The 26,956-nt window shown below is 36.1% G+C and overlaps 3 protein-coding genes across 6 annotated transcripts; all 3 read right to left on the reverse strand.

Annotated features, from left to right (window-relative positions):
• Positions 1 to 1,298: 1,298 nt before the first annotated feature.
• On the reverse strand, positions 1,299 to 8,240 carry LOC107723244 (major histocompatibility complex class I-related gene protein-like). The gene is made up of 6 exons (XM_016531808.1): positions 7,588 to 8,240; positions 7,149 to 7,424; positions 6,766 to 7,056; positions 6,569 to 6,686; positions 1,533 to 1,572; positions 1,299 to 1,435 (listed from the first exon to the last, which is right to left on the reverse strand). Exons 1-6 carry the CDS (start codon positions 7,829 to 7,831, stop codon positions 1,406 to 1,408), a joined length of 999 nt encoding a protein of 332 aa, XP_016387294.1. The 5' UTR covers positions 7,832 to 8,240; the 3' UTR covers positions 1,299 to 1,405.
• Positions 8,241 to 9,226: 986 nt separating this feature from the next.
• LOC107723241 (gastrula zinc finger protein XlCGF26.1-like) lies at positions 9,227 to 14,912 on the reverse strand. 4 transcript variants are annotated; one of them, XR_001637903.1, is made up of 4 exons: positions 14,264 to 14,341; positions 13,730 to 13,798; positions 13,571 to 13,645; positions 13,327 to 13,445 (listed from the first exon to the last, which is right to left on the reverse strand). XR_001637903.1 is itself a non-coding variant. In XM_016531803.1 (3 exons), the coding sequence occupies exons 1-3, from the start codon at positions 14,862 to 14,864 to the stop codon at positions 9,852 to 9,854; spliced, it is 1,917 nt and encodes a 638-aa protein (XP_016387289.1). In that variant the 5' UTR covers positions 14,865 to 14,912; the 3' UTR covers positions 9,227 to 9,851. The 4 variants fall into 4 exon arrangements, 2 of the variants coding, with proteins under 2 accessions (XP_016387289.1, XP_016387290.1); XR_001637904.1 differs by having other exon boundaries at positions 13,730 to 13,768; positions 14,264 to 14,337; XM_016531803.1 differs by lacking the exons at positions 13,327 to 13,445; positions 13,571 to 13,645; positions 13,730 to 13,798 and adding exons at positions 9,227 to 11,605; positions 14,832 to 14,912 and having other exon boundaries at positions 14,264 to 14,393.
• Positions 14,913 to 16,658: 1,746 nt separating this feature from the next.
• Positions 16,659 to 20,832, reverse strand: LOC107723242 (gastrula zinc finger protein XlCGF8.2DB-like). Its single transcript, XM_016531805.1, has 4 exons — positions 20,754 to 20,832; positions 20,176 to 20,313; positions 18,413 to 18,451; positions 16,659 to 18,068 (listed from the first exon to the last, which is right to left on the reverse strand). Exons 2-4 carry the CDS (start codon positions 20,258 to 20,260, stop codon positions 17,086 to 17,088), a joined length of 1,107 nt encoding a protein of 368 aa, XP_016387291.1. The 5' UTR covers positions 20,261 to 20,313; positions 20,754 to 20,832; the 3' UTR covers positions 16,659 to 17,085.
• Positions 20,833 to 26,956: the final 6,124 nt, after the last annotated feature.

Consider the following 26,956-nt stretch of genomic DNA (forward strand, 5'->3'; position numbering starts at 1 on the left):
TTTTTATCGAGTTACAATAAAAGGTATGAAATGGATTTAATTGTGAACAGTTACTGATTTTATGTGATACGCTCTCATGGCATTCGACTCCCCACACGTGCAGAAGTGGGCAGCTCCAGTCTGACAGCTAGCATCTGCATTATAAAAAGAAAAAAAAAACTTTAAAGATTACTTACGATTAATTATTGTTGCAAAGTTATCTAGTCGTTGCTTGTTTACAGTGCTTTGTTATATGGAGCAGTTTGTTAGATCGCGATCTATCTAATTTGTTTGTCTAAAAAGAATTGCAGACAGATGTATGAAAGTACACAATTACACCTTAATTTAAACGCGGCAGACTTTAATGTACAGTAAAACAAAGGCAGAATACCGTATAACTCCAGGCTGGCACAGTAATATTGAGGAACGGCTAAACAAATGCAGAGCAGCGTAACTTAATTTGAGCATTCTAAAACAAAGTCAAAGAGCGGTAACTGATGTTATACTGTGTTTTGCCTTGGTTTCTCCTGGGCTTTTCTCCAAGATACTTATACACATGATAAAGGAGGTCATATATGTCCCAAAATTATCAATAACTCATTTCGACCAAAAACGAAGTTATGTTGTTTTGTCTTTGTACGGCAGCACTGCTGTCACCATAGACGGGCGTGGTTTCAGCAACTACTCCAAGATACTTATACACATGATAAAGGAGGTCATATATGTCCCAAAATTATCAATAACTAATTTCGACCAAAAACGAAGCTATGGTGTTTTGTCTTTGCACGGCAGCACTGCTGTCACTATAGATGGGCATGGTTTCAGCAACCAGCTTCACCCACGTCCCACCTTTTTGCCCATTTTCGATTATCCGGGAGTGACGCGCTGCCAAGATGGCGGCGGTCGGATCCGCCCACTTTAGGCTTCAAAAATGCTCTTCTGAAACCTACGAGTGACGTCACGGACACTACGTCCATGTTTTTTTACAGTCTATGATGATGACTCATGTTTTTATTCAACATGCCAAATTACTTCTAAAAAACATGTAAATATATATAATACCGTACAAAGCTAAAACCATCCAACAGAATAACAGTGAACAAAATAATTTAATATTATAAAAATATTGCACAACAATACAGCAGGAGACAATTCTTAAACATTATTATGATTTCATACCAGACAGGCTCAAATGTTTATGTTGCATACTATAGACTATGTGCTATTGTTCTGTGTCTATATTACATTCTTTTGTCCTTTTAATAAAGTAAAATCAGTCAGTCACACTGAATAAAATCAGATGGCCATTATCGTAAAATTATCGTTGAAATTACTATCGTAACACAAATGGCATCCACCAAGTAAATGGTAAGGCTTTATAAGTTTTTCATGTATTATCTTGAATATAATATAGGCTCATGCAGACTCACTTTTTATGTTTCATCTTGCACAGAAGCTGAAAGAAAAAAATCTTCATCTTGTCATGTCCAAAATTAAGCCTGAAATTAAAATGTTGATTAATTCATATTACTCCATAAAACACTGTTACTTACATGGAGTAAGGGAATAATCACTCTTTGACGTATCAGATCCTCGTCCTGAATAAGAATGAATTCATATAAGGTAAACTCTGAAAGAGTGTCTCTACAGAAACTGAAGTTTGGTTTCTTTTTTTTTCTAATTGAGTTTACAGAACATTTACCAGCAGCACATCTCCTTCTCCATATGTGCAGCTGTGATGAAAACAGCTGCACACATGAACACCAGCACACTGAAAACTGCAGACTGACTGAAGCAGGGGTGTCCAAACTTTTCCTAAATAGGGGCCGGATTCGACGATGTGGAAACACTGGGGGTCCGGATGCTTCTACCTATATATATATATATATATATATATATATATATGTATGTATGTATGGTGTTGAGTTGACAGTAGCAGTATGAGTTCTGTTGAGGACAAAAATCTGTAAATATCTTGTTTTTAAAGCTTTAATAATTATAACATAGAATGGCTTTATGGTATTTAGTCTATTAACACATAAAAGCACAAATTAAATTTCAAGCATGTCTGTAATTTGGCCTATATTTCATAACTCCCTTCCATTACATTAAATTGGCCTATATGTCTACATTAATAATATAAGAAGATTCTGTATAAATATGCAACATTTGATCCCCAATACCACAGTTACTGTTACTACAGTAAATCAAAATGTTGGTGATTTGTGGATTGAAAAGTATTCTTACTGCATTGTTGTCGCACAATGTTTCTCCTATTTTCCGCGCTAGTGTTGTTGAGAATGTCAGCACTGTTTCATCTGCCTTTGACATCTGCGGTTTGTATGGAAACCTCTGCTGCAAACTCAAACGCTTCTCACAGCGCTGTTTAGTGGTCTCGTGATCGAGATCAGTCAGCGAGTAAACGCATTTGTTCTGAGCTCGCGCTGCGCTGTCTTTAGGCAGAGCTAAAAACGGTCCGTGCAGCGCGGTTCAAACGAGTCGCGCTCTTCCGCTTTTGACGCGTTTAGGAATTGGCGTGCACTAAAGAAATGAGAGCGCATATGAGTTATCAAATTGTTATCATTCGCGTTTTACTGCTACAGCTGGTCCAAAATTTAGTGTTGCCATCTTGTGTTGACATTGTGAAACTGCATAGGCCTATTTTGTAAATTATGCTTGGCGGGCCATATATAATATAGACAATTTACGAGAGCTGCGGGCCGCTTAAAATTAATCCACGGGCCGTAGTTTGGACACCCCTGGACTGAAGGATCCTGGGTCACATTCAGCCACATCTGAAATTGGGGTGAAGCAATTAAAAGTAAATAAATAAATAAATCAGTAAAGCTACAGACAGATAAAGTTAGTTTTGTTGTTGTTGTTATTAAACATAATGTTGAATTTGATTTCCAAAGGGGAATTTTACTTAATTGCTAGTTTTTCTTTACCAGATGTAATGTCCAGTTTGTTGTCCAGACTGAGGTGCTTCATTGTGCAGTTGTTATGTTCCTCACGTAGCTCTTTTCTTCACTGATCACCAAACTCTTCCTCATCTGGTAAGTTCCGTCTCCGTTGGGCAGAATCTCTCCTGTGATCTGATCATCATCCACAGACTGACCATCTCTGAACAGGGTCAGGTTAATGTGACAGGGGTAAAAGATCTGAAGCCCTTGAGAGTCTGTGAGTGTCTTCTTCATGAGTCTGACTCTGGGTTTCACTAAAGAGAAGGACGAAAAGTGTTACTGTAATTAAACTGTACGGTTCATTGCATCAGTCATTCATTTATGCTAATCATGAATCATAAAGCACTCAAATGAAAATGGTATTTTCTATCAGCACTGCTGTCTGGGTCATATATTAATTTTTTTTTAACTGAGGTTAATCAGGTGGATTCTCTTACCTTTTCTCATTACACTCTTTCCTCCGCAAAACTTTAATGCAAATAGGATGGTAAACATTTTCAAACATAAATTTTACTTTTAGCCGTTTTACTTCCCATGTTATCATCCATGGCATTTTCATCTGGATATCATGTCAAAAGTGAACTCCTCCATATTTTGTCCACTGAAAGCATCGCTGAAATGAACTGGACCTGGTTTATCATAGTTCAACAATTCACATCCAGCAAGTCTCTGTTGAACATGTACACCTTCAAATGAATAAAAAATAAATTTCATGAAGACTTATTATTCTTTACTGACATAGTACAATATAAGAGGATTACTTTCTCTAGTACATATAGTTTTCTTGCTTCTACATCAAAAGCTTTTAAGGTAATAACAAACACATAAAAGCTGCATGTATTATTAAATGCTTTGTTTGTTAATACTGATATGTTGACTAATAGCTCTCACCATTTGTATGATTTAGGTGTACCTTAAGATAATCTGCTTGATCTTTCATGCTATTATACATTTCACGGAATACAACACCAGCATCACTTTGCTCTTCATCATAGTATTTTGAATCACTGTGAGTGTGATGTAAAACACTCCATGTGACCGAGTCATAATATAATATCTGCATATCATCCAGCATCACTACAACACTGAACTCAGGAAATGGTGTTTGTCCAGCTTTATATGTTGCCAAAGTCATCAGTGAGTGAGAACCTGTGGATACACTTGGACACGTATATAATATTTGTACAGTTTCAAATATGATGATGTATACATCTCAATTTTGAAAAATTGACACTTAAGACTGGTTTTGTGGTCCAGGGTCACATATGACAATGCATTCATATACATAAAGAGAATATTCATCTACAGAGAGAGAAACACTGAGGTCAGGTTTATGTGTTTCACAATGCTCGTTATAAACATTATCTGTCAACTCGGCTACATCCAAAAGCTGAAAAATGCTGCTTCTGCAGAAGGTGACAAGGCACGTCCAAATCCAGTGATCGTGTCACATCCTGTCCACTGAGATACCTTCATCTGATTGCTTTTTGAATTAGTACTCAATTACATTTGAACCTCCCACAAAGGGCTTCAGAAGACGTCCAATCCCCAGTACAAGATGAATGGAGCTTGGAAGCGCCCATTCTGTTTACTTTGGTGGTATGGATACTAACAACTTGAACGTCTCCTTTTGTGTTCCACAAAAGAAAAAGAAAAAGTCCTATGGGACTGAAACAACATGTGGGTGAGTAATGATGGCAGACTGTTAAACTAAGTATGTCTTCTAAATTACATATACATTGAGTCAATTAAGCCTAAGCCTAACATTTGAAGGTAAATATGGTAAGACATAATATGCTTTAGTAGTTTGTCATGTATTTTTTTGGCTGCTTCAGTACTTATTTTGAAAATTTTCAATCATATGAATTGATTTTGACAACGTTTGATCTAATTTAATTTAGCCGCTGTTTTGGTATTTTCACCAATTTTTTAATGGAAACATGATCTGTCATTTCAATATCAATTCTGATTGGTTGGTTGGCCTCCTCATTTGATCAATGATCAAAACTCATGTTAGCAGCCTCTATGAAAGTAAATTAAAAATAAGTTTAAAAAAATACAGTAATATTAAATGTTTTACATTATATGCATCTGAGTTACGCAAATGATTCAAAATGAATGAATGATGATAAAATGATTAAAACAACTGTTAACAATCACTTTCACATTAAAAATGTCTTAGTATGAAAATTCATTCTGTCTGACTTTTGAAAAAACATTTCTTATTTCATTGATATAACGTACTTTAATAATTAAGAAAAACAATTTGATAAATGGGGTCTAGACATATTACAAGATGTTACTGTTTATCAATATTGAACATTTGAGCATTTGCATTGCTACTTCCAGTGTTTACACAACTGCTGCCTTCTTTTTTTGAAATACCATTAAGAGGTTTAAAATGACATACCTGCTGTGGCGACTGCCAAACATGACCACACATACATAAGAAAGAACATTGCTCTCTCTTCTTGCAGATCTCAGTACTATGTTTCATCCTGAAGCAAGCCGGAGAACAACTTCAGTTGAAGTTTGACCTCATTTACTGGTTTGCAGTTTACTCAGTTTTGGTAAGCAGTTACTCGTACTTAAAGGGATAGTCCATCCAATAAGTAAAATTCTCTTATTATTTACTCATCATTCATGCATGTTCAGAATAAGATGAGAAGTCAAACTCACAGACAATTACTTCAGAGCTGCTTTAAAGGTATGCTTTAAAATATGATGCAATTTCAATTGTTCCTTTCTCTTTGAAGTGTTACAAGCTCTTGGTGCATAAAGAAGATCTGTAAAGTTGCAAAGACTAAAGTCTCAAATCCAAAGAGATATTCTCTATAAAAGTTAAGAGTCAACCACGCCTACCTAAAACACCTCGTTCTAACACGCCCCCATATGTCTACGTCACGATGTGGGAAGATATGCATAATGCCGCCCAAATGTTCACGCAAAGAAAGAAGGCGTAACTTTTATACTCGCTGTAGTATTGTTGCTGCCGCCGCCGCTGCCATGTCGTGAAGGCGCTGTGTTTCGTTGTGTAAGCGAAACTACTTTGTTTGGTCTTCCAAAAGAGGACACGACTAGAAATCAGTGGTTTAAGTTGTATTTACAAAACCATTCCAGAACAGTTTAACCCAATATTCAGATGTGTGCAGCGCATTTTATGGAGGACTGTTTCCTGAACCGGGGAGAGTAGCCTACAATGCCGGCCGTGCACTTAACCTTAAACCGCATAAACACAATTCATTACACCAAATACACAAAATAATGTTCTTTTTAGCAGCATCATATGACCCCTTTAAGTTTTGCATGTATTTTCTTGACCAAATAGACTCAATTTTCATGTTTCATCTTGCATGGAAGCTGAAATAAAGCAAATAATCTTTTGGTTATCATTTATAGAATGCGCAAAATTAACCTTAAAATGATGTTGCATCAATGACGTCATAAAACACAGCATACTCACATGAAGTAGAGAAGTATTTACACTGTGACGCCTCAGAGTTTCGTCCTGCATAAGAATGAGGAAGTTAAACCAGTATAAATAGAGAGTAACACCAACATGAAACTGAATATGGTGTTTGAAAAAGTGCATTAGATGTAATTAACTGAACTTAACAGAACATTTACCAGCAGCTTGTCTCTTCCTCCATATGATGAGTGCAGTTATGATGGGAACAACCACACACATGAACACCAGCACACTGAAAACTACAGACTGACTGAAGGATCCTGGGTCAGCCACATCTGAAATTGGGGTGAATTATAAATAAATAAACAAGATGCACACAGATACAGTTTTGTTAGTACATTTGCAATTTTTTACCAAATGTAATGTCCAGTTTGTTGTCCAGACTGAGGTGCTTTATTGTGCAGTTGTATTTATGTTCCTCACGTAGCTCTTCTTCACTGATCACCAAACTCTTCCTCATCTGGTAAGTTCCGTCTCCGTTGGGCAGAATCTCTCCTCCTGTGATCTGATCATCATCCACAGGCTGACCATCTCTGAACAGGGTCAGGTTAATGTGACGGGGGTAAAAACCAGTGGCCAGACAGCTGATCTGAAGCCCTTGAGAGTCTGTGAGTGTCTTCTTCATGAGTCTGACTCTGGGCTTCACTACAGAGAAGGATATAGAAAAATACACAGTCTTACTGTCACACCAAGCCACACTAGAGCTTTGTGTATAAAGATCAGCGTGGTACTCTCACCTTTTCTCATCACATTGTTCTTTTTCATTTGCAGGTAACTCTGCAAAACTTTAATGCAAACAGGATGATATACGGTTTTATATAAAAATTTCATATGAGCAAACTGTAAATTGTCCCACATTATCCATGGCAATTCAATTTGGAAATTATTTTTCTCTTCGTTGAAAATGAACTCCTCTTTATTTTTTTGATCAAAAGCATCCCATGTCTGAAGTGGACCTGGTTTATCATCATTCAGTAATTCACATCCAGCAAGTCTCTGGTGAACATGTACACCTTTCAAAGGATGAAAGCACAGCCCACAACACTTAGATTTCTATACTCCGTTTTCTTTTTTCTTTTTCTTTTTTGGACTTGTGCTAATAGGATACAGTTAGTACTGGTATTAGTAAACGTGATTTACATTACCATCAAAATTTATGCACGTTAATGTTCTCACCGTCTGTGTGATTTAGGTGCTCCTTAAGATAAAATGCTCGACCTTTCATGTCGTTGTACATATCACGAAATATGACACCAGCATCACTTTTCTCTTCATCGTAGTGTTTTGAATCATCATAAGAGCGATGGACAGCTTGCCGTGTGATCGAGTCATAGTACATTATTTGAAGATCATCCAGCATCACTACGGCACTGAACTCTGGAAATGGTGTCTGTCCGATTATATATGTTGCGAACGCCATCAGTGAGTGAGAACCTTTGGAAAGTAGTAATACAGGTATAGTATAGGTGTCATATGAGACATTTCGTGATAAACGAGAATTCACTCGGCAAACTCTATGCTTTCGCTTTTACGTAATTTCACTTTCGAGGAGGCTTTTTCATGAGTAAAAAGGCAAAATTAAAAGAGATGATTTAAACACATCTTACGGCTATATTGTTGCAAAAGCTGCACTATATTGTGATTAAATGCTTCTAAACGTTTTCTACTTTTAGTTGTTCACACAGCCTATAGTATCTACGGCGAATGGTTAAAAGCACATCTGTAGAAGCAAAGAACATCTGTAATCTTACTTACCTGCTCTAACCGCTGATAAATATGACAGTAGATATACATAAACGAGCATTATTGTCTGTGTACAGTAGTGTGTTTTCTCGAGCCTCTTCGAACAACTAAGACCCCCTTTTCTGAGCTTTATAACGCCTGTCTGGACTTCCCCTGTTGACCGCTGGGGGCACAAAGGCTACTGTTAACTCATCAGTTCTATTCATGCTGAGATTTAGGTCTCATGTATTTTTGTCACAATCTTTAACACTCGGTGCAAATAGCAATTGTCAAACCTCATCTAAATTATTACTGCATTTTATTTTCATTGTTCTCACTTGTGTCATGTTTGCAGTTCCCACTAATAGCCGTAGTCTATTCATTTTTAACCATTGTTCCAAAGTTGTGCAAGTTCATGACTGAAGTTCCAAGTCTTGTTTATTTTAAACTTGACATTTTCTGATTTGTCAGATGAGTCCATACATAGCCTACAGATTTGGTTATTCTGATCAAATATCAAAGAAAAGTAGAAAAGGCAGCACATTGAAAAAAAAAGTACAATATGAATAGTAGCATACATATGCATAAATAGTAAAACATACAAAAGTACATGACACATTCTGACGGTAAAAAATGAAAAGCATGAAACAGTTTTTTTGTCATTCACATATACAGTTTCCTAGCTAGTCAAACAACACTATTTATTGTAGCAACATGCATCACACGCATAATAACTGGACACGTGTTTATAGAAATGATGAGAAGACACAAAAATAATGTGGGAAGTGAATCTGACTCGACAGTGCATAATTTGAATTAATATTATAGGCTTGCCACAGTGAATTGGGATAAGGCATGAAGATGAATTTGGACACTTGTTTTTATGTACTTGCTCAATTTTCTTAATAAAAAAAAATCACATTAAGGGTCTGTATTTGAAATTCACTCATGAGCAGTGTTGGGGAAAGTTACTTTTAAAAGTAATGCATTACAATATTGCGTTACTCCATAAAAAAGTATACCAATAGCAGCTATGAATCAACATGGGGCAGTAGCTCTAGCTTACATTATATATTTAATAGATATTATGATAGTTTTTACGTTAATGCGTTATTATTTATTACGTTAATCACTGAACACATGCAGACACACTTTTGGAAGAGGTCTATTGTCCTTGTGTAATTCAGCCTGAGGGTGGCACTGTAATGTTGACTGACAGGCTATTAATCCATGTGTTTGAATGTTGACTTGAAATGTTAGGAATTCGAGAGAGGAAAATGAAGCCATGTCAAGTCAACAAACACAAAACAAACACAACAGAATGGTTTACAGGCTATTCATACGAGCACATTTAAACGAAAGGATTTACACTTTCACTAAATTGGTACGCTACTCCACACAGCCCCCTACCCACTGTTAAAGAAAAACTGGTTTACTAGTTGCTAAACTGATGCAGACTAAACTAAAGTCAAATGTGAGATTTTAATATATCCATCTCACTAGAAAGTTGGAAAGATATTGGTTGCAAAATGCTACTGAAATACATTTACGAGTTAGATGTAGGATTGATTATGCTTATATAAAAGGTCTATGTTTTCAAGTGGATTAATGTTTTGCCCATGCATAACCCCACAACAGTATCAGAAATGTCCAGCCATGACACTTTGTAGCTCCAAAACATGACTTAAAACTGATCAGGAGCTGTAACTTTAACACAATTAAGGCGCCATCCCGTGACCACCACTTTTTACAGTGTCAGGTTTTTCTTCAGTATGGATTTGTTGCTTTCGTTTCAAGTAGGTTGCTTTGGAAATAGGTTTACGGACATGAAATCTCTTGTGCGATCTTAAATTGCACAGCCATTTAAATCTCTTTTTACACAAAGAACACAAATAGGGTCTCTTGTCTGCGTGACTTTTCAGGTGTATCTCTAAGTGTGATGGCAAAATAAATTTTTTATTACATTGATCACAATTAAACGGCCTTAGTCTCGAGTGAATGCGCAGATGATTTTTGAAATTGCTGGTTTTTGCAAACTTCTTGCCACATTCAGAACACTGGGATTTCTCTCCAAAATGAGTTTGCAAATGACTTTTCAGCTGTCTTAGATAGGCGAAACTCTTCTCACACTGAACACACATGTAAGGCCGGTCTCCAGTGTGAAGCCTCATGTGAGCCGTAAGGTTTCCTTTAAGTGCGAAACTTTTACCACAAGGACAGGAGAACGGCTTTTCTCCAGTGTGAATTCGCATGTGAATCTGAAGTTTAGATTTGCTTTCGCAAATCCTTCCACAGTGATGGCACGTAAAAGGCTTCTCATTGGTGTGAACACTTCTCACGTGACCATTAAGAAGTCCTTTATATCTGAAACTCATTCCACACTGATGGCAGCTGAAGGGCTTTTCTCCAGTGTGAAGCCTCATGTGATAATTAAGGAGACCTTTATGTATGAAACTCTTTCCACACTGAGGGCAAGAGAAAGGCTTTTCTCCAGTGTGAACTTGAATGTGAATCTTAAGGTTTGATTTGCTTTCACAAATCCTTCCACAGTAATGGCACACGAAAGGCTTCTCCTCGGTGTGAATGTATCTTATGTGGCGACTAAGTTGTCCTTCAAGAATGAAACTCTTTCCACACTGAAGGCAGGTGAAAGGCCTTTCTCCAGTGTGAAGTCTCATGTGGTAATTAAGGGATGTTTCGTGTTTTAGACACTTTCCACATTGATGGCACTTGAAAGGCTTTTCCTCGATGTGACATCTCATATGTGCCTTTAGGTTGTTTTTGATTTGGAACCCCTTTCCACATTGCTGGCACTTGAAGGGCTTCTCTCCAGAGTGAATTATCACATGCCTGTTAAGGCGTTCTATGTCTTTGAAACTTTTTCCACACTGATGGCAAATAAAATGGCTCTCTCTTAAGTGAATTCTCTTGTGTAAATTAAGGGTTACTTTATGTATGAAACTCTTTCCACACTGATCGCATTTGAAAGGTCTTTCTCCAGTGTGAATCCTCATGTGATCCTTTAAGGTTTTGCTTCGTATGTAACTCTTTCCACACTGATCACACTTAAAAGGCCTTTCTCCGGTGTGAATCCTTATGTGATCCTTTAAGGTCTTGCTTCGAGTGTAACTCTTTCCACACTGATTACATGTGAAAGGCTTCTCTCCGGTGTGAATTCTCATGTGGTTTTTAAGGCTTCCGTTCGTAGTGAAAATGTTCCCACACTGTTGGCAGGTGAAAGGGCACTGTACATTGTGCATTAACTCATGTTTTTTAAGGCTTTTCTCATAAGTGAAATTCCTGCCACATTGAGGGCAGATGTAACAGTTTTTAAAACTTTTCTTTCGAGATTTTTTTTGAGAGGGCTCCTTTTCAGTCTGCGAGCACATTTTTTCTCCGTGATGTTTATCGTATGGATCTTCCTCCTCCATTTCATACAGTTCTTGACTTTCCACTTTCATCACCACCAGGTCTAAGGTGGAAAAAAGAAAAAGACAAGTTAACACAGTTAAATGGCACAAAGTAACTGACATCAAACTGCTAGATTTATTCAATGTACTAAAGGCTAATTCTTCCATTGTCATATTAATCTAGATACCTGCAACAGTTATTTTATGATCATTTAGATCACTGATGAAATGATTTTTGGATTATAAATGCATTGCTATTACTTGTAAGCATAATGTGCTATTATAAGATCAAATAACCCTTTTTTATTATAAAGCTAAAGTGGTCTAAAGCATGTAAATCAGTGTTGGGGAGTAACTAGTTACATGTAACGGAATTACGTAATTTAATTACAAAATAAATGTAACTGAAATCTGTTACAGTTACTGAGAAAAAAAAAGTGTAATTAAATTACAGTTACTTATGAAAATGTTAACGATTACAAAGGGGGATACATCTGATTTTTTTCACTCGCAAACACCCACATACAGATTTAATTGACTTCTTTCATAAATTGCATTGACTGCTCTAAAATATGACACACCAATGTTTCAGGATTTTAGGACACATGCTTATTCAATAACTGTTTTATTTCCTATTTGGGCTTATGCATATGCTTTATTTTTTAAGATTAACTGGGTTTTTTTTCCAAAGCATTGTTAAATGTAAGTGTTTCCTTTCATAGCTATGCAAATTGCAAAGATTTGATTTCAAAAACAGTATCATAGCTATTAAACTATTTTCTTGTGATTTTAAATCTGTATTTAACCTCAGAGCGATCTCAAAGTAAAAAGAGGTGCTAAAGTCTGATTTTGCGGTGGCTGTGCTTTCAATTCAATTATTATACTCTTAATTCAAGTGATGAAGGATTTTGAAAGTCTGACAGTAATCAGTGTTGAGTCCTAAGGTTAACCCTGCCTGCTTTAAATGTTTGAAAATGATTAACAGTTGAAAACATTAGACATTTAGAAAAGTAATCAAATGTAATCAGTTACATTAATAAAGTAATTGAAATAGTTACACTACTTATTACATTTTAAATAGGGTAACTTGTAATCTGTAACCTATTACATTTCCAAAGTAACCTTCCCAACACTGATGTAAATTTACATATCTCTTGTACATCATGTATGTAAACCCATATTCCAATGTCTGTGGTGAATGATATGAATCACTCATTGATATTCATTGAGCAGTCTGATTTCAAAGCTGTATTTAGTTGATGACAAACCAGTTTGACTTGTAAGGCATAAGAGTTAATTCTGCTCAGACAAGTGCAATATGACAACACATTACCTAAGCTATGCACTTTTAAGAAAAAAAAATGTTCTAAAGGGCACCAGATTAAGGTTCTGCATCTTGCAGCAATACCTGTCATGAAAACACTTGTTATAAGGTTATATTCCTTTTAAATAATAGTTTAGCTTTATTAATATTCGTTTTTATTTATTAATATTGAGTTTTTTTACCCCTCTATCTGCCTGGTCTAAGGCCGTTTATACATTGCATCCTCTTATATATAAAAAAAATAAAATAAAAAAAAAAGACAGCAAGTTATGTCAATTATGTTTTTTTATTGACAGGAAATTATAGCAAAAATGACAATGCTCTAAAAAGTCATTACAAGAAAGCATAAAAATTACACTTGACATTTGAATGTAAATTAAGAATATGTAAATAAGTAAATGAAATACAATAGAACAGATAGACACACAAATACAAATAGAAACAAAGGCTAAGTTCCAATTAAATATTTTTCCAGTTGCCTGTGATGTCTTCACATCCATCATTATGTGCATTTTTGTAAAAATGAGTGGCAGTTGATCTTTGCAGATGATGAGTATGTGGGGTGTGACAGCATCTGTCTGGGTAGAAATACACAGTTGACTTTAGAATCACTCTCTTCTAGTTGTAACAGAAAGTAAAAGAAATTATGTCTAATTATGTCTCACAAACAATATGGACCATAAATTCTGTATCTCTCACTTACCTGCTTAGTGGAGAATAGGAGAGAAGTATCATCAACTGAACAGAGCATGACACACTTACATGTGCTGTTAAAAAACTAAGAAAAAAAGGACAGCATGATGAAACAAGTTACAATTTGAAAATGAACATTTAAAGATATTTTGAAAAGGATATCAAGTACCTGCTCAGAGTATGTTGACAGTCGTGTTTAGCTGGATGGCTGAACTCCAGAAAATCGATAATGAGGTGGCTTTGAAATAATTTGTTTTGACAGTTACAGATTTTGTTTTTCTAAACACAATTAACCATTTCAGCATAAAATGGTTCTCCAAGACGATATGTTTCTAAATAGAACTATTACTATTTGTAAAGAACCTTTACAGAACTATCTTTTTTAAGAGTATTAACATAATACATTATATGGTAATTTTCCTGTCACCCCTCATGTTAGAAATTCCCCTAAAGAAAACAAAAGTTCAGCCAGCTGTGTACAGTAGACACAACCTGTAACATTAGTAACTTATTTAGTAACTTATCTTTACATGTAGCTACACAAATAAAGCTGAAGTACATTAAACTGTGTTATGTTAAATATATATTTGGCATTATGACCATTTAAATGATTGTAACATTTTTTCAAATTTATCATTAATTTGTTTAAAGGCCAACATTTTAAAAAACAAATGACAAATAAACCAGTAACTAATAAACCAACCTGTGTCATCCTCTGCATCTTCATTTTTCACGAATGTTTCTGAAATGCTCACGTCTTCAATCTCCTCTTTAATAAATGCCATCTTGATAATAGTGTCACATGGATTTAAGATGTTCTCAGTTTCTTGTTCCTGTATGTTTGGACATCTTGTCTTGTTTAATATGAGGAAAACAATTAACAGAAAGAAATCCAAATCCGAATCTAATATGTTATTTACATATGAATGAATGCGCTTTACTCAAACAAATAACACTAAATATTGGGCCATTTACGAGACAAACTGTCAGGGTTCGTGTAACGCCGTAGTTCAGTTTTCAGACACAAAAATAGAATAATAAAAAGGCTGTAATGTAATTAAATAATTTCTGATGTCAAGATTTTGAAGATTAAAATTGAATGACAGGAGAGAACACGGTATTTGCCTATTAACTGAAAACGCAACTGTAAAGCGTTACACGGCACCTCACATAATCCATTCATTTCACATTACTTGTAAAATCCACACATCGATTGATCGATTCGTATCGATTTCAACACCTCAAACGCTTAAGCGTGATAAAACTCAAACCTTTGTTGAGCCAGAGGAGAGCGGTCCAGCCATGTGATGTCAGCGACAGATCAAAATAAAAGTCCCGTTCACACGCTGCCTAAAATCATAGACAGTGCATGAAAATGTATACATTAAAAAAACAAAACAATTAAATGTCGAATAAATTTAGAGTAAAATTCAAAGTGTATGCTTGGTAAAATACATATTTAAAACATGTTGTCCACTAATGTGCTGAAAAATAAAAAACTACCAATAAAAGAGTGAGTAGCCTACAGCATCTGAAATGCAAGATTCTGTCTAACTGCAAAAAAAAAAATACTGATGTTTAGATTCAGAAACCATGCAGTTACAGAAACTTTATTTATCAATAAATTATCTTCATGCTGCGATTCAGGTTTGGTCTAAACTTAAAGGCAATAGAACACACATTTTTATAGCCTATCACAACATTGAATGTCCAATTTTTTTTTTTCTCATTCATGCCATGTTTGCAGTTCCACTAATCAGTATTCCAGTTTATGGTTAAAAAAAAGTTTATGTTCTTGTTTATTGTAAACGTCTAACTTCTTTTTCTGACTGACCAGATGAGTCCACATACGTACAGTTTTCCAGTGGTGGATGAAGTACCCTACCTGAAAGCCACACTTTAGTAAAAGCAGATATCTTACCAGAAAATGACTTTGGTAGAAGTTGAAGTCGCCATTTAGAATATTACTTCAGTAAAAGTTGTAAAGTATGTGATATTTATTGTAGCCTACTTAAGTATGAAATGTAAACTTAAGTATTGAAAGTACATGTAAACGCAAAATGGAAAAGAAGCAAATAAACATATATATAAAAAAATGTTTATACACAGATTTAGCAGCAAACTGTTTAGTTTTAACTCTTTCTTCCATTTTGTTTCTTTGGGTAATCATAAGAGGCACTTCAGCCGGTAATTCAAAAAAAAAAAAGAAAAAAAATTCTGGATTCTGCATCTGAAGTGGCATTTAGATGTATTAACACAGTTGAATTTACTGTAGCTCAGATGGGACATGGATGCATTTAACCTGCAGTTACTAATGCATAAGTAGGCCTAATATTTTTTAAAAACAAAACGTTGAAAGCCAGGCAATTTGAAATGATTTAAAACATGAAAAAAAAAAATAGTTGAAATGTGAAATTAACACCGCCAGATGGCAGCAAGTCACTGTTAATGAGGGAGACATTGAGATTCAACCGATTCATTCAAACGGCTGATTCATTCAGGAACAAAGCATTTCACTGAATCATTCATTCAACCAATTCGTTCAAAAAGCTGATTAAGCTGAATAAGGAAACACATTATATGTCCTGTGTGTTGCTCAAAGACATAAAACAGTGCTGTGATCTTTGTTTGGAACTGTTTTTGTTGACAATATTGAGAAACAACAGGCAATATTGTGTCTAAAATGTAAGTTACTTGAACTTACTTAATGCTAACTTTAAACTTGTATAAAATCAATATTACATTTGTTATCATGCTAATATCTGGAGAAAAAAAATGACACTCTTCATGGATAGAGATTAACTAAATTATGTAAATATAAAAGGCAAACAGAGGCATTTTTTGCCACCCGTAATTTAGAATGCCTTGAATTTTGATCATTCTAAATGCGTCGGGGAAATGTATCAGAGTATAAGTATACATTTAATTAACGAAGCATTATTACATCGTTACATTACACAATGCTGTTTTCATTATTTTGGTCAAATATTAAAGAAAAGTAACAGAAAAGGCAGTGCATTGAGAAAAAAAGTACATTACGAATAGTTGCCTCACACACATACACAATAATGTAAGAACAGAATTTCCTGGGAAAAAAAAGTATTAATGTTTATTACAGTGACTTGGGACAAGAAACAAAAAGCAGCAGCTTTGCATAACACAATTAAGGCACCATAACACAACCACCACAAGTCACCTTTCATGAAGCTGAAACTTATCAGGCTTTTTTTCCAGTATGGATTTGTTGCTTTCATTTTAAGTAGCTTGCTCTGGTCATAGGTTTCACATGGATATGAAATCTCTTGTGCAATCTCAAATTACAGAGCCATTCAAATTTCTTCCCACACAAATAGTCTCTTGTCTGCATGACTTTTCAGGTGTATCTTTAAGTGTGATGACAAAAGTAATTTTTTATTACATTGATCACAATTAAACGGCCTTAGTCCAGAGTGAATGCGGACATGGTTTTTAAAATTGCTCTTTTTTTGTAAACTTCTTGCCACATTCAGAACACTGCAATTTCTCTCAAGAATGAGTTTGCAAATGACTTTTCAGCTGTCCTTGATAAACGAAACTCTCCTCACAGTGAAGACACGTGTACGGCTTCTCTCCAGTGTGAAGCCTCACGTGAGTCTTAAGGCTTCCTTTAAGTGTGTAACTCTTTCCACACTGAGAGCAGGAGAAAGGCCTCTCTTTGGTGTGAGTATTTTCATGCATTTTCAGTAGTTTTTTGTCTGTGAAACTCATTCCACATTGACGGCATTTTAAACTGTTCTCTCTCATGTGAATCCTCATGTGATCATTAAGGTGTCCTTTGTGTATGAAACCCTTTCCACATTGAGGGCAGGTGAAACGTCTTTCTCCAGTGTGAAGTTTCATGTGGTAATTCAGAGATTCTTCATGTTTTAAACACTTTCCACACTGATGGCACTTAAAAAGCTTCTCCTCAGTATGAGATATCATGTGTCTCTTGAGGACCTTATTTATTTGGAACCCCTTTCCACATTGCTGGCACTTGAAGGGCTTCTCTCCAGAGTGAATTATCACATGCTTGTTAAGGTCTTCTAAAGACATGAAACTTTTTCCACACTGATGACATATAAAGCAGTCCTCTCTTGAGTGAATTCTTACGTGTAAATTAAAGGTGTCTTTACGTATGAAATTCTTTCCACACTGATCACATGTGAAAGGATTCTCTCCGGTGTGAATCCTCATGTGATCCTTTAAGGTCTTGCTTCGAGTGTAACTCTTTCCACACTGATCACATGTGAAAGGATTCTCTCCATTGTGAATTCGCATGTGGACTTTAAGGCTTCCTGCAGAACCGAAAACGCTTCCACACTGATGGCAGGTGAAATAACTTTCAGAATCTGTCTCCTGCACTAGTTTTTGTGACTTTTCAGTCTGCAAGCCAAGTTTTTCACCAGTTATGAAATCATGTTTCTCATACTGCTCTTTCTCCTCCATTTCATTTAGTTCTTGAATCTCCTCTTTAAGCGGCATTAGGTCTAAAGTGAAAAAAGCAAACCCCAGTTCAATGACACAAAACAACAGAAATCAAGGATTCTATTTGCAATGCGTGTTAGAAGTGTTTAACATTGTAGCCATAGACATTTATAACCAAAAAGTATTAAAGACATTGTAAATAAGAGATACGTTATGTCATCCAGACAGATTTTTGATTATAACATGAGTTTGCTTTTGCAAAAGTACCCAGTCAGTGAGCTTGCGTTGACATGAATTGACTGACAGATTTTGTCGCTTTCGATATATAACCCATTCACAATTTGAAGTTATTTTTCATGCTGCCAAGTACACACTGCAAAGTTTTGGGAGTGACAACCATACTTAAGTTTGGATTTAATTGGAATTGCAATGAGTAAGGTAACAGCTGAAGAAACAGATGGGACAAAAAATAGAAATGTGCATTAAGTCTAAAATGAGTGTGAATGCAGACTAACAGACTTTCCACAAAAATTTTGTGTTATTTTGTTTTTTAACCCAAATGCTGCATTCAGCTAGTTGGGTCAATTTATTGGGTTATATTTTAAATATTTTTACCCAGGTGCTGAGTCTGTAACTCCGCTGCGGAGTCATTTTTTACTGTCAGTACCAATGATGAACCCCCTCGGTCGCCGTGATTTTGCCAAGTAAGACATGTTCCTGGATCAACATCTTTTGTTGATCCTGGATCAACATTACTGTCCAAAAATACAGACTTAACCCAATCCCTACCCCTAAACCTAACCTTACCCATAATTTATTCCTAAAATCTGAGGGAAATTATAGCTTATTAACAAGGGTGTAGAAGCACCTAATCCTGATTGTAAGCCTAAAACTGACATTTCCTGAAAAGTTATCTCTCAAATCTGATTGGTTGATTGGAATGATGTTTCAGGATCAACAAGGGTGTTGATCCAGGAACATGTTGTACTTGGTGAAATCACGCTCACCGAACCCCCTCGCATACCCCTTCACACCCCCTCCACCATGGAAGTTTCACCTCCCACCAAACGAATGTACAAACAGGGCTGAAACACAATGCCACATTGTTGTTATATGTAGCAGTTTCTTTGCACTCCAATGACTACAATTGGAGAGCTATTAATCTAGCGAACTAGCAACACAGCTGTGATCACGCTATGTGTTTGGCGCGTTCAAACTGAAACTTAAATGTCTGACAGATGAGATGGCACGAGCAAAGGTGAAGCTAACTTTTCAATCATAAATATATGTTTGTAATTTAATGAATTGGAACAGCTTATGATACCAGTTTTCTTCCCACAGATTCCCATTGACTGCTGTTGCTGCGCCTGTCACATCCTAAAATATTTACTGAATGTTTTTGAGTATTTTATGATTGTAAAAGACTGACTTGCCAATGAATAGAAAACATTGTCTTATTTATATAACAGAGATTTTAGAGTGCATTTTTATTATTTAAAATGACCCAGCACTATGTAAAAAAAAACTATACCAAAAAAGGGTTTTTAATGTATAAAAACCAATAAGCTAGGTCAAAATAACCCAGCATGTACTCGGTCCAATATTTACTCAGTGCTGATTTGGCAAATAACCCAGCATTTTTTAGAGCACACTTATTCTATTACATATCATTCTTTGTTCTACTTATTGACTTTTCACTTGATCTTCATGCTTACTTAATTTAAAAATAATTGAAGGCTACATGCTAATGTTTTAATGTATCATTTACTTAAATTAGCATCAAAAATACTCATTTATTTTTTATCTTCAAAATGTTAAAATAATACAACAGTGTAAGAGTTCCGATAGTTTTTGTTTTATACTGAAACTATTACTGAGAACAGTGACATTTTACTGGTATTGGTAACAACTACTTAAATTTGGTATTGTTACAACACAATCTTGTAAAATGACATATCACTTAAAAATCATGAATGTAATCCTGTATTCCACAGTGCCCACGGTGAATGATTATGGCATTATGGCAAAGGTAGGCTATTATTGCACTATTATTTTCGACCATCTTTACATGAATTTACATGACGTTTTGATGTTATGATTTGTGTAAAGAACAACTTATATTTGTGAAAATTAAAAAACAATTTTCATAATTCACATTTGAAAACCAACCTGTTTGTTCCTCAGTATCTTCACGTTTCACTCGAAATGGCTCTGAAATGCTCATGTCTTCACTCTCTTCTTTAATAAACACCATATTAATAACAGATGGCAGCTGATCTCAGTTGTTTCAGCAGCAGTTTTTTCCCCCTGTATTTTTGGACATTATGTCATGTTTAAAATGAGGAAAACAAATAATAAAAAGAAATATGATTCCAGACAATTAAATTGCAGACAAATAACACGCATAAAGGAGATACACCATTAGGGTTTATGTAACGCTTAATTCAATTTTTAGACCATATCAATACAAATGCAAAAACATGTTATATGTTCCACATAATAAAGAAAATCACACATGTTTGTAACGACGTCAGTTTTGGGTCTAAATGAAAATCGCAATATTAAAAAAAAACGTTTTGGTTTGGTTTTATATTTCATTTTTGCCTTTGTATTATGTCTGAAAACGTAACCGTAAAGCGGCACACGGACAAGCACTTCACATAATTAATTGGTTGATTTCATATTACTTGTAAACTACTATAAATAGATGTAAACACCTTAAATACATAAAAGTTCAAAACACAAACCTCTGTTGAGCCAGATGAGAGCGGCGCTGCCTTATGACGTCTTAACGCCAGGCCAAAGTAAAAGTCCTGTCTACTTACGGTTCTCTTCTTCTTCTTCTTTGGATTTTTTCTGGCGTATTCCGCACCATAGGCACATACCGCCACCAACTGTTTCTATTCATACATGGATGATAGTCCCGCCTCTATTCATATTTTATTTATTTATTTATTTATTTATTTTTAATTTTTTTAATTGTTAATTTTATTTCGGGTTCACCCAAGCTGTATTTCTGGCTGCTGCGTGTTCAGCTCCCATGCCAAAAAACCAAGCTTGTGTGCTCCCCTATTCCTTTGCTTTATTTTTTTTTATTTATTTATTTATTTATTTATTTATTTATTTAACTATCAAATTCGTTTATTTAATCCTGTTTCTACTATATATTCCATTACTATTCTTTGATTAATACCTTCTCTTAATCCTTTTCCTAATATCCAATTTATCTTCTTTTTTTCTTTATTATTACCTTTTAAGTTCTTTATAATTTTAATTCTCTCTATATTTACGACATTTTAATATTACATGTTCAACGGTTTCTATTACCCCACAAAAAGCACATTTACCTGTAATATGTTTACCTCTCACGGTTCTCTATTGGAAGGCTGTTTTTTATATATATTAATTTCTTTAAGCATATATAAGATATGCTTACATAAGACGAGATTTAAACATGCACAGGACAACCGTAATTAATCAGACATTTACAGAAAATTACATAATTGTGCAGTGTTTCCTCGCACATAAAAAATATTTATGATATGGTTATTTTTTAAACTATAGTCCCTTTACTGTTCTTCTGTGTCATTTTAACAATAAAATGTGTGCCAGTTTTTTTTTTTTTTTTTTTTGTGGAGGAAGTAAAATAACTACATTGGCAGACTTTACAGTAGGAACAACAATTAAGTAAACAGAATGGAATAAATAAAATAAAATATCTGACTATTTATATGATAAATAAGATATAATATATATATATATATCACTATTTATAAAATATATGAAAATATGACTAAAAAAATGGAAAGATCTGAAAACTGTATAACACATTGTGCAAATTCTGTGTAAAAGATGGACCAATATGTCAAACATACAGTTCTTGAAACATCAATTAAGAAATTGTTATTCTAGTGACACTCTTAACTTAATTAAATTCTTAATTGATTTAATTAATTAAAAGTTTGAAAATATGCAGCTTTGTCATTTCAGCAGAACCAGTGGGGCTCGGGGATCTTTGAACCACTGCAATAGTGAAACAGCTGACAGGAAAAATGTCCTGTCATTCAATGTTTTCACTCTCTACGATTTTAATTACATATACATCTTTCAAAGTGCAATGCCAACAAATTTTACAATTTTCTAAAATATTTTCTGCATGTATATTACAAAATAGCAGGATAATTAAAAAAAACACTTAAGCAAAACATGGTCAGGTCAAAGGGTCAGAATAATTTTTGGTCCCAATTTTTTAAAATAAATTTTACTGGTAGTCCACTGTATGAAGAATTTTTGGGTATAATATGTCACAGTTTACTTTATTTTGCTATACTCACTTACATAAATTAACTATAGTGTCCTGCACCCACTAGTAAAACATATAAAAAATTATATCTGGTGTCTGAATAATTTTTGGTTTGACTGTGGATTAATTCTTGTTTAAACTACAAAGAAATTCAGTCAAGAGCAGTGAATGATTTTCTTTCTTTCATTTTCTTGGATTAACATTAAGGACACCGACAGCAGCTATAGGCGGAGTCACTTTAACTGCTACGGAAGACCAATGGTTAATTTGAATAAAACTCAAGCAGTCAGAATAATTAAATTTCACCATATAAAAAATGAGGTTGTTACAATTTTTACAGATGTTACTGTTTTTGATAATGCACATACATGTACATACCGGTACTCAAGCTACTGTCGATATCGACTGATAATTGAAAATATTTATTGTGATAATTTTTTTTTGCCATGTCACTCAGCCTTATCTAGGCTATATATCACTCACTAGAACATGCAGACTAAGAAATTATTTTTTTTCTATTAAGAAATGTATTTTGTTAAGGGAAAATGACGGGAAAAGTTTAAAGAATTTAAAAACGTGAAGTGTTTGTCATGTTCTAAGTCTAAACCACAATTATGGTCTGGGTTTCATTGACTTTTTGTGGAGCGCGTGGAATCCGCTCCTTAGAGGGGGGGTAATGTCACAGTGTCTTGTTGGTGTGCCCATGTATAGCCACCAGAGGGCACTCTTCGTAGTTTTTGTTTGTTTCTTCTGGACTTCAGTTCCCATCACCCTTTGCCTGGACTATCAAGTCTCATTACATTCAGCTGTGTCTCATTTACCTGTTTGTTTTTGGACTCTTCAATAAATGCTACAATTGGATCTTCTTGTTTAGGAGCATTCCGTGACATTCAGATTATTTTTCTTACCCCATGGTGGATAATTTTACTTGTTATAAAGGGGTCATATGATGCGATTTCAATTTTTCCTTTCTCTTTGGAGTGTTACAAGCTCTTGGTGCATAAAGAAGATCTGTAAAGTTGCAAAGACTAAAGTCTCAAATCCAAAGAGATATTCGAATGCCACGTTTAAAATGTGTTTTCATGTTTTTGAATCATCGCTCCGGCCGGACAGTGCATCATCACAGTATGGTAGGGACGTAACATTTCTGTCACACGCTTGAGGTATTCGGCCAATCATAACGCACTGGATAGCTGGCCAATCACAGCACACCTTGCTTTTCACACCGATGAGCTTTGTAAAAATCTACGCGTTTCAGAAAGGAGGGGCATAGAGGAAAAACAATAATGTACAATATGTGGAAAATAATGTGTTTTTTGAACCTTAAACCACATAAACACATTTCATTACACCAAATACACAAAATAATGTTATTTTTAGTAAATTTCCTCCCAGGAAACAAGAATAAACATCTTATATTATTTTTCTTATATAGAAAATGCATCGTGATTTAAGAATTTTTTGATATTTGTACTTGAAATAAGACAGAAATACTCGGTAAGAAAAGCATTTTTGCAGCGTGAATGAATGACTTAAGTATTTAAACATCGATTACGCTTTAAAAAGGGGGAGGAGACCCAAAGAAAGTCTGGGTTTAACGAAGAAAACCTGGTCCCAACCAGGTTAGGTTCACAGAGCAAGTTACCATGGTAACTGACTGAATATAAGTTACCTCTCTTTCAGAAATGGGCTTGACTTACCCTGCTTTCTCTGGTTTGACAAACCTCCCATTCTGAAACGGAAAACCTAGAGTTTCCCTCATTTCAGGGTTAACATACGCAGTGTTTTCACTTAACCTTCTTTCTGAAACGGGCCCCAGGTGTGTGAGCCAGCATCGTTGTGTTTAACAGTGGGAGTACTAGTTGAGATCGAGGGAATGGACTATAACCCTACCCACACTACCACCACTGAGGGTGAGCTAGCGCTGACCTCTGGACTATTAGACTGTTTGAATGAGGATGAATACTGGCTTCTCCCTTCCCCGCTGATCCTGTCCAGCTCTCCTTCGTCTCCGTTGGTCCCGCCCAGCTGTCCTTCATCAGCCAGCTCCTTATCGCCAGTGTCGGGAAGGTTCCCGCACAGCCTCCCACTCCCTCCTCTGTCTCAGCCAGCCAGTCCATCAGCTCTGTGTCAGCTGACCACTGAAGATGCCTCAGCTCACCCTCAACACACAAAAATCGGTGGGTCGGATGAGCTTTGGGATCTTCAGCTTCCTGCTACGGGGTTGAAGGATCCCCTGTCTCCGCCTCTAGCCTCGGAAGACCCGAACTCCACCTCGGCCCTCCGATCCATCGGCTCCGCCTTGGCTCCTAGCTCCCTCAACTCCACTGTGGCCCGTCATCCCCCAGTCGTCAACCATCCGCCACCTCGGGACTCCGTCCCTCTGGCTCTGTCGGACTCCTCCCTCCCTCCAGCTCCACCTTGGTCCTCTGTCGCTCCGGCTCCGCCACGGTATTCCAGATCCCTGCCTCAGTCTCCTGAGCCGCCAGTTCCGCCTTGACCCTCCGGATCCTCTGCGTCACCCGGGCTCTGCAGCTCTCCGTCTCCATCCTGGACTCCTCTTCCGCCGGCTTTTCTCCGTCAGTCGGCCCCCTGGTGTCGTCAGCCCTATCTCCACCATGGCTCCTCCCACCGTTGACTCCACCGTGGGTCACTATCCTGGCTGGTCTCTGGATCTCTGCAGCTCTCCGTCTCCATCCTGGACTCCTCTTCCGCCGGCTTTTCTCCGTCAGTCGGCCCCCTGGTGTCGTCAGCCCTATCTCCACCATGGCTCCTCCCACCGTTGACTCCACCGTGGGTCACTATCCTGGCTGGTCTCTGGATCTCCACCTGGCTTCTCCTGCTCTGGGCCCCTCCCTGGCTCCTCCCTCCATCTACTCCACCCTGGCCTTATGAACAATGCCCCTTTCCCATTGCCTGCCCCACACCCGCCTCCTGAACCCCCACCCTCCCTGCCTCCTCTGTTGGACTGTTTGTCGGCACAAGGATGTGCCTTTCCGGCAGGGGGGCAATATGTCACAGTTATGTTCTGTTTTGGTTTAGTTTTCCATGTGTTTCTGTCTCCTGATTCAGTTCCTCATTATTTTCCATGGTTTATGATTAAATACGCCACACCTGTTTTAGCTCTCCCTGATTACTTCTCCCCTGTTCGGTTGTCTGCTATTATTTGTGCTTATGTGATCGTGGATTTTCCTGTGGATTATTATTAAATATTACTTTGTACTCTACTCCTTCGTCGTGCTCTTACTTCTACAGCCACTGCGTGACAGCTATGTAGTTCTTTAGAGCAAAGAGTTTAATATCTGGGCTCAGATGAAGCATTCATGCAGCTATGGGTGCACACACCAGCAGGACTGTCATTACAACTGAAAATATTATCCCAGTTCCGCAGTGAAGACGTCCTCTAGAGCTTATTTAATGGGCCAAAGGGAGCCATACAATGTTTGTTCCAATCCTGAATTTTAAAGACAGGCCTGCAGTGCCAGCATGCTGGTAGAAAATTAAATGAAAAAGAGCTGAGAAAGTTGTTGCAAATAATTAATAAATGAATCATTAAGTAAAATATTTTTCACTTGTTTCAGACACATGTGAAACAATGATGAGCTCATGAATAAGAAAAATATTACAATTCTATTAATTCTTACAAATTTGAATCTTATAGGAGCGTTCATTATGTTAACCATGTGCTGGAAAGTACCCACATTTCCCCATCCCAGGAGATTTTATTCTTATTGGTATAGGTATAGGGGAGATCCAGGATATTACATTACATTGAAATAAGCTAAATCAGCAGATTCTTTTGTTTAGTTCGATATATACAGTAACATTTACTTAAAAGTTTCACTTAAATGTAAAAAAAGAAAAAAGAAAAGAAAAAGTTATAATTTCGTGTCTGAGCATTCAATGACGGTTGCAACAATTACTTGCCCCATACTTCTACTGGACCCAGAATAAAGACAAGTTCAAAACATAGCCTATTTGCCACAGTTGTAAAAATGATTAGGGTTATGTTTTGTCTGTTATGTTTTTAATCTATCATTTATGTATTTGTTGAGTAATTTCCAAAACGTAAAATTCTGTTTTGAATTTTTTTTTCTTCCTAGTTTCACAACCAACTCCACCCACTGCTACAACTCACCTTGGTCATAGAGTAGGTTCAAACAAGCATTCTTTGTACTTTATTAAAGAAAGCAGGTTTAGAGATAATTCTATTTTATACATTTTATTTGGAAAATAGCGAATAATAGTATTAATAATGACGATGATAATAATAATAATATTAATAATAATAGCCTAATAATAATAATAATAATAATGTTGTCATGTGTTTTTTCAGCAGATATTAGCAGATATTTCGTTGTAAATATTTTCAATGATATTTTGTATTAGCAAATGGTTATCTATAATATTTCATTTGCTGATCCGCAGTGATCTTCGTCTTCTCTCTGTCCTGATGACAACGCGGGTGTGGCGGCAGGTTCCTCCCACCTGTTGTGCAGCAGTGATGCGCTGCTCCTCTTGGGAGACACGTAAGACCTACAATGTAGGCTACTCCTGACAACAGCCTCCTGATATTTACAGGAAATATCGTTTTAATCAGCGTCTTATAAAGAGTAATTTACTATCATTGTACAATGACTGCGAATC

This window comes from Sinocyclocheilus rhinocerous, unplaced genomic scaffold (genome assembly GCF_001515625.1).
Source record: "Sinocyclocheilus rhinocerous isolate Xijiao unplaced genomic scaffold, SAMN03320098_v1.1 scaffold2199, whole genome shotgun sequence".
Classification (NCBI taxonomy): domain Eukaryota; kingdom Metazoa; phylum Chordata; class Actinopteri; order Cypriniformes; family Cyprinidae; genus Sinocyclocheilus; species Sinocyclocheilus rhinocerous.

What these genes read in the sequence shown, in the direction of transcription:
- LOC107723244 (XM_016531808.1), bottom strand. Translation starts at nt 7,831, where the DNA reads ATGGCGTTCGCAACATATATAATCGGACAGACACCATTTCCAGAGTTC. An exon ending in CAAACTGGACATTACATTTG is followed by an intron (nt 6,687 to 6,765) that starts GTAAAAAATTGC and finishes CCCCAATTTCAG; the next exon opens with ATGTGGCTGACCCAGGATCC. An exon ending in TGATTATTCCCTTACTCCAT is followed by an intron (nt 1,436 to 1,532) that starts GTAAGTAACAGT and finishes TTTTTCTTTCAG; the next exon opens with CTTCTGTGCAAGATGAAACA.
- LOC107723241 (XM_016531803.1), bottom strand. Translation starts at nt 14,864, where the DNA reads ATGGCTGGACCGCTCTCCTCTGGCTCAACAAAG. An exon ending in TCTCCTCTGGCTCAACAAAG is followed by an intron (nt 14,394 to 14,831) that starts GTTTGAGTTTTA and finishes CCAAACATACAG; the next exon opens with GAACAAGAAACTGAGAACAT. An exon ending in AGATGCAGAGGATGACACAG is followed by an intron (nt 11,606 to 14,263) that starts GTTGGTTTATTA and finishes TTTCCACCTTAG; the next exon opens with ACCTGGTGGTGATGAAAGTG.
- LOC107723242 (XM_016531805.1), bottom strand. Translation starts at nt 20,260, where the DNA reads ATGGTGTTTATTAAAGAAGAGAGTGAAGACATGAGCATTTCAGAGCCA. An exon ending in AGATACTGAGGAACAAACAG is followed by an intron (nt 18,452 to 20,175) that starts GTTGGTTTTCAA and finishes CTGTTTCTTCAG; the next exon opens with CTGTTACCTTACTCATTGCA. An exon ending in AATTCCAATTAAATCCAAAC is followed by an intron (nt 18,069 to 18,412) that starts TTAAGTATGGTT and finishes TTTTCACTTTAG; the next exon opens with ACCTAATGCCGCTTAAAGAG.